Genomic DNA, 11,282 nt, shown 5'->3' on the forward strand with positions numbered 1-11,282 from the left:
ACCGCCTCCGCCCGTGCCGCAGCAAAATGAGCCAGGCCGCGCGCCCCAGACCGCCGCGCGCTCGGCCGCCCCCACTGCCGAGAGGCCCGCAGTCGGGCCGGTGGCGCACGAGCCGGGCGGGCGGGCGAGCGCGGGAGGCGTCCGCGTCACCTCACGTCACCTCGCCCCGCCCGCTTCCCAGGCCCCGAGTCCCGCCCTGCGCGCAAGCGCACCGGCGCTGCTCGGGTCCGCCCTTTTCGGAGATTTGAATTTCCCCCAGCGAGGCGAGTGAGGCGAAATACCCGTATGGTGATCGCTGGCCTTTTCGCGCCAATACTGTAAGTGCTCACCGCAGCCCTGGGAGGTGGGTCCCGGCCTTGCCCCCACGTTTGGCCTCCTCTAGGAGGCCGCCCGGGCGCGACGGCGGCGGCATCCTCCCTGCCACGCGCAGGCCGCAGCGCGGGGACCCAAGCTGCTGCCCGGGAGCGGCAGTCGCCAGTAGAAATGGACAGACAGGTCCTGTCAGAGCCTATGGCTTTTGTTGTAAACGTTTAGAAGTTCAGTTAAATTACAAGATCTACCAGATCTACCGGCGGGCAGAATTATTACTTTGAAGTTACTGAAGTTATGCGTCCTGCTGGAAGACCTTGTAATTTAATGCGTTAGTAAAGAAGCACACGTCATCGTCTCGCACATTTTCAACAATATTTTTAAAGTCGCCTCTCAACATATTACATGTATTTTGTAATTCTCTGTTTTTTAGTTCATGCAGTTGGAAGTATCCATCTGAGAAAGGACAAAGAGAAGAATTCTTGCCTGTCTGTGCCACCACCTGCTCTTTGTGACCTTGGCTAGTTACCTCACTTATATGTCCCCAAGTCCCCCACCCATGGTAAATAAGAAAACTTAAGGCCTGATGCGTTGGTTCATGCCTGTAATCCCAACACTTTGGAAGGCTGAGGTGAGAGGATCGCTTGAGCCTAGCCGGGGCAACATAGCGAGACCCGGAGGCATGGTGGCACACGCCTGTGGTCCCAGTTACTTGGGACGCTGAGGTAGGAGGATGGCTTGAGCCAGGGAGTTCAGGGCTGCAGTGAGCTGAGATCGTGCCACTGCTCCAGTCTGGGCGACAGAGCAAGACCCTGTCTCAAAACACACACACACACACACACACACACACACACACACGCACGCACACACGCTGCTGGTTTCCAAGGGCCTTGCCTGGAATCAGTCCAGAAGCCAAATTAATGTTAATTGATATTCCTTTATCCACAGAAAGACGGCAAGGAAGGTCATGTGGAGGAGGGGGACATAACTAACCATAAATGCTAAAGGCCTGGAGGTGACAGTGCCTGCTGTTTAAACGCGTGCGGGAGAGTCTGGGGCCTTTAGCCAGGAGATTGTCAGGCTTCCCAGGGCTTCCCTGAAAGACCCCAGACCCAGGGGCCAGTGCTGTTGAGGTGTTGGCCGTCCCATGCCAGGCGCTGGGGGAAGCTGTGACGAGATTTGAGTGTCACATAATAAGGATCATGGCAATTCAAAGGTACAGGGAAGCTAGGCTATAAGGTAACCAGCTCGGTTTTCCTGGGGGTCTTGGACAGGTGCTTTGATTACATTGTCACTGTCAGCCCGTACCCCGGGTCAGGTAGACTGAACCCCTGCAGCCGGAAAGAGGAGTTGCTTTCCATGCCCTTCCTGGAGTTCTTCCTCGATCAAGTTGACAGTGTTTGACTCTTGTTCCAGCTCTCCACCCTGCTTGCTGGCAGGCAGGAGGGTCAGACTAGCATGGGTGCCATGGGGCCCTAGGTGGGTGCAGGGAAGGACCTGTAGACGCCAGGCGGGGCCTCAGCTGGTGTCTCAGCTGGAGTCAGGAACTGAACGGGGAAGTGCCTGAGAGGAAATGACAGCTGAGTCAAGGGCAATGGCCAGGCGCAGTGGGCAAAGGGCTTCCAGGACAGAGCTGGGCCTGAGGAGCTCACAGGGCTGGATGGGGATGGCACTTTAAGTCTGGCCAAGACTTTGGGACGTGATCCAGGACATGGAATGAGAAGCTGGTCATGGAAGGGTGGAAAGCCAGGGCAGACATGATCCCATCCAGGGCTGCTCAAAGATGGTGGGGCTGCTGTGTACACACCCCTGGACCCAGAGGCTTTTTTGACTGGGAGGAGGAGGCAGGAGGAGTTCATATGCCCCATGCTGAGATGGCAGGCTTGTGTGAAGCAAGGACGTATGGAGTGATAGTGAGGACTGTGGTTCCTGTGTGGCAACACCATGCTTCAGAGGGCAATGGGGCACCCACATGCCAAGCCTGGTGGCCCTCCTCAGCAATGGAACTCCAAGGCAAGAAGGCTGAGAATGAGGCCCAGGAGGATGCAGGTGGGCCCCAGGACCTGCCTGAGAAGTGAAATAGCAAACAGGACTGGTAAAAGGGAGCAGAGGTGCTGGCTTTGTACTTTAATGTAATTGAATTGAAATTGAGCAGGGCTTCACTGGGCACCTGAGGAAGAGCAAGGAATCAGACCCTGTCCCACCCATTTGGGGCCTAAATTGCAGTAGGGCAGATGGACATTGCATCTCAAAAATAAACAGTGCTTGTCACATGAATCATTTGCAAATATTTTCTCCTATATTGTCTCTTCATTGTTTGCTTCTGTGCTGTGCAAAAGCTTTTTACTTTAATATACTCCCATTTGTCTGTTTTTGTTTTTGTTGCCTGTGATTTTGGGGTCTTAGCCATAAAATCTTTCCCCAGACCCATATCCTGGAGCATTTCCCCATTTTCTTCTAGTAGTTTTATTTTATTTATTTTATTATTTGTATTTATTTATTTTTTGAGACAGAGTCTCACTCTGAAACCCAGGCTGGAGTGCAGTGGCACAATCTCGGCTCACTGCAACCTTAGCCTCCTGGGATCAAACGATTCTCCTGCCTTAGCCTCCCAAGTAGCTGGGATTACAGGCGCATGCCACCACCCTGGCTAATTTTTATACTTTTAGTAGAGATGGGGTTTCACCATGTTGGACAGGCTGGTCTGGAACTCCTGACCTCGGGTGATCCGCCCGCCTCAGCCTCCCAGTGTGCTGGGATTACAGGTGTGAGCCACCACACTGTCCTTTTTTTTTTTTTTTTTTTTTTTTTTTTTAAGACAGAGTCTTGCTCTGTCGCCCAGGCTGGAGTGCAGTGGTGTGATCTTGGCTCACTGCAACCTCCTCCTCTTGGGTTCAAGCATTTCTCCTACCCCAGCCCCCCGAGTAACTGGGATTACAGACCTGCGCCACCACGCCTGGCTACTTTGTATTTTTAGTAGAGACGGGGTTGCACTGTGTTGGCCAGGCTGGTCTAGAACTCCTGACCTTAAGTGATCTGCCTGCCTCAACCTCCCAAAGTGCTGGGATTACAGGTGTGAGCCACTGCACTGGCCTCTTCTAGTAGCTTTATAGTTTCAGGTCTTACATTTAAGTCTTTAATCCATTTTGAGTTGATTATTGTGTGTGGTGAGAGATAGGGGTCTAGTTTTCATTCTTCTTCACATACTTATCCAGTTTTCCCAGTGCCATTTGTTGAAGAGACCGTCCTTTCCCCAATGTAGGTTCTTCGTGCCTTTGTACTACTTATAATAGCTAACATATGGGAGCAATCTAAGTGTCCATCAGTGGATTGATATGTAAAGAGAATGTGGTATAGATACATGATGGAGTATTATTGAGCCATTTAAAAATAAACTGTTGGTGGGTGCGGTGTTTCAAGCCTGTAATCCCAGTACTTTGGGAGGCCAAGGCAGCCAGATCACCTGAGATCAGCAGTTCGAGACCAGCCTGGCCAACATGATGAAACCCCATCTCTACCAAAAATACAAAAATTAGCCAGGTGTGGTGGCAGGCACCTATAATCCCAGCTACTTGGGAGGCTGAGGCAGGAGAATCGCTTGAACCCGGGAGGCGTAGGCTGCGGTGAGCCGAGATTGTGCCACTGCACTCCAGCCTGGGTGACAGAGCGAGACTCTGTCTCAAAAAAAACCAAAAACAAAAACAAACAAACAAAAAAAACTATTGGCTGGGTGCGGTAACTCACGCCTGTAATCCCCGCACTTTAGGAGGCCAAGGTGAGAGGGTCGCTTGAGCCTAGGAGTTTGAGACCAGTCTGGGCAACATAGCAAGACCCTGTCTTTCAAAAAAAAATTTAAAAATTTGCCAGGCATGGTAACATGCCTGTGGTCCCATTTACCTGGGAGGCTGAAGTGAGAGGACCACTTGAGCCTGGGAGGTGGAGGCTGCAGTGAGCTGCAATCACACCACTGCACTCAGCCTGGGAGACAGAACGAGACCCTGTCTCAAAGAAATAAACAAACTAATAAGATAAATCTTGTTATTTGTGGCAACATGGATGAGCCTAGAGGACGTTATGTTAAGTGAAATAAGCCAGGAACAGAAAGATAAATATTTTATGTGTTAATTCGTATGTAAAATATTTTAAAAATCAAGCTCATGGAAATAGACGCATAGTGGGTATTAGAAGCTGGAAAGATTAGAGAGTAGGGAGATTCGGAGGAGTCGGATAACAAATACAAAATTCCAGCTTCATAGCATGAATGGATCCTGCTGTTCTGCACTGTAGGGTGAGCACTGTTAACTACAATTTCTTGTGGTATATTCAAAAGACTACAAGAAAGGATTTGGAATGTTCTCAACACAAAGAAATGATAAATGTTCCAGGTGATGGATATGCTAATTACCTTGTTTGATCGTTATACATTATATACATGTATCAAAATGTCACTCTATATGCTATTAAAAATAATAAAATAGACTGGGCACAGTGGTTCATGCCTGTAATCCCAGCACTTTGGGAGGCTGAGGTGGACAGATCAGTTGAGGTCAGGAGTTCAATACCACCCCAGCCAATATGGCAAAATCCCATCTCTACTAAAATACAAAAATTAGCCGGGCGTGATGGCCCGCCTGTACTTCCAGCTACTTGGGAGGCTGAGGCAGGAGAATCGCTTGAACCCGGGAGGCGGAGGTTGCAGTGAGCCGAGATCCTGCCACTGTACCCCAGACTGCCCCACAGAGTGAGACTCTGTCCCAAAAAATAAAATAAGCCAGGTGTGGTGGCTCACGCCTGTCATCCCAGCACTTTGGGAGGCCGAGGCGGGTGAATCACAAGGTCAGGAGTTCGAGACCAGCCTGGCCAACATGGTGAAACCCTGTCTCTACTAAAAAAAAAATTCAAAAAATTAGCTGTGCATGGTGGCGGGCACTTGTAATCTCAGCTACTCAGGAGGCTGAGGCAGGAGAATCCCTTGAAAACGGGAGGCGGAGGTTGCAGTGAGGCGAGATCACACCACTTCAGCCTGGATGACAGTGCAGACAGTGCAAGACTCCGTCTCAATGAAAAAATAAAATAGGCCAGGCACGGTGGCTCATGCCTGTAATCCCAGCACTTTGGGAGGCCGAAGCAGGTAGATCACGAGGTCAGGAGTTGAAGAAGACCAGCGTGACCAAGATGGTGAAACCCCGTCTCTACTAAAAATACAAAAATTAGCCGGGCTAATTTTAGTTGTAATCCCAGCTACTCAGGAGGCTTGAGGCAGGAGAATCACTCAAACCCGGGAGGCGGAGGTTGTACTGAGCCAAGACCACGCCACTGCCCTCCGGCCTGGGCGACAGAGCAAGAGTCCGTCTCAAAAAAACAAAACAAAATAAAATAAAGTAATAAAGTAATAATAAAATAGTGCTAAGTGGTCTGCATATACAGATACTTTTTTTTTTTTTTTTTTTTTGAGACGGAGTCTCATTCTGTCGCCCAGGCTGGAGTGCAGTGGCATGATCTTGGCTCACTGCAACCTCCGCCTCCCGGGTTTGAGCGATTCTCCTGCCTCAGCCTCCCAAGTAGCTGGAACTACAGGCATGAGCCATCACGCCTGGCTAATTTTTGTATTTTAGTAGAGATGGGGTTTCACCATATTGGCCAGGGTGGTCTTGAACTCCTGACCTCAACTGATCCACCCACCTCAGCCACCCAAAGTGCTGGGATTTACAGACGTGAGCCACCGCGCCTCGCCACTTTTTTTTTTTTTTTTTTTTGGCGAGGGAGTTTCGCTCTTGTTGCCCAGGCTGGAGTGCAGTGGTGTGATCTCGGCTCACTGCAACCTCCGCCTCCCGGGCTCAAGCGATTCTCCTGCCTCAGCCTCCCGAGTAGCTGGGATTATAGGCATGTGCCACCACACCTGGCTAATTTTTTGTTTTGTTTTGTTTTGTTTTGTTTTTCTGAGATGAAATCTCGCTCTGCCGCCCAGGCTGTAGCGCAATGGCACGATCTCGGCTCACTGCGACCTCTGCCTCCTGGGTTCAAGCAATTCTCCCGTCTCAGCCTTCCAAGTAGCTGGGATTACAGGCGTGCGCCACCACGCCTAGTTAATTTTTTTGTATTTTTGTAGAGACAGGGTTTCACCATGTTGGCCAGACTGGTCTGGAACTCCTGACCTCAAGTGATCCACCCGCCTCGGCCTCTCAAAGTGTTGGGATTATAGGCGTAAGCCACCGTGCCCGGCCTAATTTTTTGTATTTTTGGTAGAGATGGGGTTTCACCACGTTGGCTAGGCTGGTCTCAAACTCCTGACCTCAGATGATCCACCCACCTCGGCCTCCCAAAGTGCTAGGATTATAGGTGTGAGCCACTGAGCCTGGCTTTTTTTTTTTTTTTTTTTTTTAGAGTTAGGGTCTTGCTCTGTGGCCCAGACTGGAGTGCAGTGGCACGAGCATAGCTCACTGCAGCCTCCATCTCCTGGGCTTAAGTGATCTTCCTGCCTCAGCCTCCTGAGGAGCTGGGACTATAGGTGCACCACCATGCCTGGCTAATTTTTATTTTATTTTTTAAATTTAATTGTATGTATTTTGTGTAGAGACAGGCTCTCACTTTGTTGCCCAGGCTGGTCTCAAACTCCTGGACTCAAGCAGTCCTCTCACCTTGGCCTTCCAAATTGCTGGGATTACAGATGTGAGCCACCATGCCCAGCTACATATGCTTTTTGATGTATAACAGGGTAATGTCCAGATAAACCCATCATAATTTGAAAATATAGGAACTGGACTTTCAACTTAAGAGGGGTTTAGCTGGGTGCAGTGGCTCACTCCTGTAATCTCAGGACTTTGGGAGGCCAAGGCAGGAGGATCACTTGAGGCCAAGAGTTCGAGACCAGGCTGGGCAACATAGTGAGACCCTGTCTCTACAAATATTTTTTTTTTTTTTTTTTTTAAGATGGAGTCGTGCTCTGTCACCCAGGCTGGAGTGCAGTGGCGCGATCTCGGCTCACTGCAAGCTCCACCTCCAGGGTTCATGCCATTCTCCTGACTCAGCCTCCCGAGTAGCTGGGACCACAGGCACCCACCACCACGCCTGGCTATTTTTTGTATTATTTTAGTTAAAAAATTTTTGAATTTTTTTTTAACAAAAATTAGCAGGGCAGGCCGGGCACTGTGGCTCACGCCTGTAATCCCAGCACTTTGGGAGGCTGAGGCGGGTGGATCACGAGGTCAGGAGATCGAGACCATCCTGGCTAACACGGTGAAACCCCGTCTCTACTAAAAATACAAAAAATTAGCCGAGCGTGATGGCGGGCGCCTGTGGTCCCAGCTACTCAGGAGGCTGAGGCAGGAGAATGGCGTGAACCCGGGAGGAAGAGCTTGCAGTGAGCCAAGATCGTGCCACTGCATTCCAGCCTGGGCAACAGAGCAAGACTCCGTCTCAAAAAAAAAAAAAAAATTAGCAGGGCAAGGTGGTGGTATACCCCTGGTCCCAACTACTTGGGAGGCTGAGGCAGGAGGATAGCTTGGGCCCAGGAGGTGGAGGCTGCAGTGAGCTGTGATTGTGCCACTGCACTCCAACCTGGGCAACAGAGCAAGACCCCCGTGTCTAAATAAAAATACCCAGGCCATGGCAGCAGAAAGCAAGGAAGAAGCCACGTGGAAGCCCTCCTGGCGCTTCTTCCAGGAAGGTGAGCAGAGAGCACCTGGGGCCAGGAGGCGGCATGCCTGGGTTTCTGCTCCTCCTCACTGTAACTTTCAGCCAAGTCAAACTTCTAGAGTTTCAGTTTCTTTATCTGTGAAATGATGGGGCTGGCACAGATGGTTTCTAAGATCCCTCCCAGGCCTGGAACTTCTAAGCGATTAGGTCAAAGGTGAGCTAACCGGGCTGGGCGCAGTGGCTCATACCTGTGAATCCCAGCACTTTGGGAGGCTGAGGCGGGTGGATCACTTGAGGTCAGGAGTTCAAGACCAGCCTGGCCAACATGGTGAAACCCCATCTCTACTAAAAATAGAAAAGTTAGCCGGGCATGGTGGTACACGCCTCTAATCACAGCTACTAGGGAGGCTGAGGCAGGAGAATCATCTGAACCTGGGAGGCGGAGGTTGCAGTGAGCCAAGATTGTGCCACTGCACTCTAGCCTGGGCAACAGAGTGAGACTCCGTCTCAAAAAAAAAAAAAAAAAAAAAAAGGTGCACAAACCGAGGCCCAAGACAGTTAAGGTGCAAGATCACATGGTTAGTAAGTGAGAGAGCCAAGGTTTGAACAGTCTGGCATCAGCTGACCAGGAACTGGAGCCCACCCCTCTCTCTCCCTGAGCCCACCTACCCGCCCACCCTCTTGAGTGCGAAATTTATTAATATGGAAGGGAGAAGAGCTTTAATGATTGGAGTCATTTTCAGAGCATTAAAGCTCTTCTTCCTTCCCTATTAATGTGTTTTTCAGCTACTAGGGCCCACTGGCAGCACCACTGGCCCCAAAGCAGTTGACAGTCAGTGGTAATTAAATCGTCTCTCTGGTTCTGTGACTGAAGGAGACAGAAGGCTTTATGGTGGCCTGAGGAAAGAAGGTGATTTGGGGCTTGGCACTTCAGGAGAGGGCAGGCGAGTGAGCCAGGGAAGCTGGCCTGAGAAGCCTGCGGGTCACCCCCTTGCCTCCCGGCCTGGTGCTTGAGTGGCAGACGGTGAATCCTCCTCTTCCTCCATCCCCCACCTTGTGCCAGAGGCCAGAGCTCGGACTCCATCTAATGGTCTCTAGTTCAACTGGGTATTTGGTGAAAAGGGCTTTGGGGCTGAAGAAGTCCACTTTTATAACACACTGACATGGGAAGGCGCGTTCTGAGTTGTAATGACAGAGCTAGGCAGGTCTTGTCTGTAGTTGCAGTGGCTTTAAGGAAACTAGGACGATGGGCAGGATTTTCCTAGGTGCCAGGAGAAAGGGGCGATAGAGGATTCTAGAGGCCACGCTTGAGAGAGCCAGTGTGCAGCGGTTTCACTCTGATTTGCTTCTTCCAGTGAAGATGGTTGGTAGCTCCTGAGGCCGGGGGTCAGGAACATGGAGGCGGTGCTGGGGACGGTTTGTTTTCTAACCACACTCCTTTTGTAACCACAAAGGAAAAAGGCAGAACGTTCCTCCGCTGGCGCCAGCCAATCAGCAGGACTCCTGCCTTCCTTCGGGGCAAGGTCGCAGCATCTGCCTCGGAAATCACGGGGCTTCTTTCTGCTGGCTCAGCCGGGAGGCCCAGAGTGTTCTGCAGAGGCTGCGTATTGAAGGCTGCTCTCTGAAGCTCCCTGCCCCAGGTCACGCCGCCGGTTCCAGATGAATCCAGAGTGGGGGCAGGCCTTCCTGCACGTGGCCGTGGCTGGCGGCCTCTGTGCCGTGGCTGTGTTCACGGGCATTTTTGACAGCGTTTCCGTTCAAGTGGGCTATGAGCACTATGCCGAGGCGCCAGTGGCCAGCCTCCCCGCCTTCCTGGCCATGCCATTCAACTCACTGGTGAACGTGGCCTACACGCTGCTAGGGCTGTTCTGGCTGCACAGGGGCAGCGTGGTGGGGCTGGGTCCCCACTACCTGAAGGACGTGTTCGCAGCCATGGCCCTGCTCTACGGCCCCGTGCAGTGGCTGCGCCTGTGGACGCAATGGCGCCGTGCCGCCGTGCTGGACCAGTGGCTCACCCTGCCCATCTTTGCATGGCCCGTGGCCTGGTGCCTCTACCTAGACCGCGGCTGGCGGCCCTGGCTGTTTCTCTCTCTTGAGTGCGTCTCCCTGGCCAGTTATGGCCTCGCTCTGCTGCATCCCCAGGGCTTCGAGGTCGCACTGGGTGCTCACGTGGTGGCTGCTGTGGGGCAGGCGCTGCACACCCACAGGCACTATGGCAGCACCACCTCGGCCACCTACTTAGCTTTGGGGGTGCTCTCTTGCCTGGGCTTTGTGGTCCTCAAGCTGTGTGACCATCAGCTCGCACGGTGGCGTCTCTTCCAGTGCCTCACAGGCCACTTCTGGTCCAAGGTCTGTGACGTGCTCCAGTTCCACTTTGCGTTTTTGTTTCTGACGCATTTCAACACTCACCCAAGATTCCATCCCTCTGGCGGGAAGACGCATTGAACCCAGGGAAGAACCTGCTGAAAACCGATGACCCCCAGCATTGAAACGGACTCTGAGATGGCAGCGTGGTGCCAGTGTCAGGCATCCTGCGTGTGATGATATGCACTGATCACACAAGACTGCCCTTTCCTGAGAAGCTGCGGGCTTTGGTGTGGAGGGGTACAGTGCTGTGATCTCGACAACTTACTTTCAAAGACATAAAGCACAGATCTCGGCACAGGGGATGTGGGTGTTCCTGATGTAATTCGCATAACTTTTCTGTAGTTTGAAATGTTTCCAAATAAATATTGGCAAGGGGAGTGGAAGTGACACCAAGAAGCCCCTCATGTTCATGGTTGGACAGAGAGCAATCGTCTGGAGTATCTTTGGGGTGTCAGCTGTGGGTGTGGACTGGCAGCAGTGAGGCAGGCCAGTCAGTGGGGTACCAGTGAGTGTCCTTAGAGGCGGCTGGATTCAGGGAGACTGAGTCACACTAAATACGTGCCCAGCAGACTGATGGGGAAATCACTTAATTACCCCCTGACATCTGTGACTGTCACGTGAGAGCCACATCACTGCAGATCGTCTGTGGAACCAGGCAGGGTGCGTCCAGATGAGGAAACACATAAATGTCAAAAGTTGAACTCTCAGCAGAAAGTTGCTTTGTGGGTCTCCCCTCGGAGCCAGAGTGTGGCTTAGATGCCCTTAGTGGCTACAGTCTGAGCAGTCCCCATGTGCCCGTCACCCAGGTCCTTGTGAACCAATTTGCTGACGGTATTGCCAGGCACTGTGCTGGAGGCGGCACATGCTTCTCATGCAGGCAACAGTTTTTGAGCCCTCGAGCCCAAGGCCCAGACTCTCTAGTTTGTGGTCAGGATGCTGGGTCATCCTTAGCCGCAGCCAGAGAGGCACTG

The 11,282-nt window shown here is 51.9% G+C and overlaps 1 protein-coding gene across 1 annotated transcript; it reads left to right on the top strand.

Annotated features, from left to right (window-relative positions):
* The first annotated feature begins 22 nt into the window (after window positions 1-22).
* On the top strand, window positions 23-10,698 carry TMEM187 (transmembrane protein 187). The gene is made up of 2 exons (XM_002832288.6): window positions 23-317; window positions 9,399-10,698. The coding sequence occupies exon 2, from the start codon at window positions 9,604-9,606 to the stop codon at window positions 10,387-10,389; it is 786 nt and encodes a 261-aa protein (XP_002832334.1). The 5' UTR covers window positions 23-317; window positions 9,399-9,603; the 3' UTR covers window positions 10,390-10,698.
* The last annotated feature ends 584 nt before the right edge of the window (window positions 10,699-11,282 follow it).

The sequence above is a fragment of the Pongo abelii genome, chromosome X, assembly GCF_028885655.2.
Source record: "Pongo abelii isolate AG06213 chromosome X, NHGRI_mPonAbe1-v2.0_pri, whole genome shotgun sequence".
In the NCBI taxonomy this organism is placed as follows: Eukaryota; Metazoa; Chordata; class Mammalia; order Primates; family Hominidae; genus Pongo; species Pongo abelii.

Excerpts from the sequence above, each read along its gene's own strand:
- TMEM187 (XM_002832288.6), top strand. The coding sequence starts at position 9,604 with ATGAATCCAGAGTGGGGGCAGGCCTTCCTGCACGTGGCCGTGGCTGGC.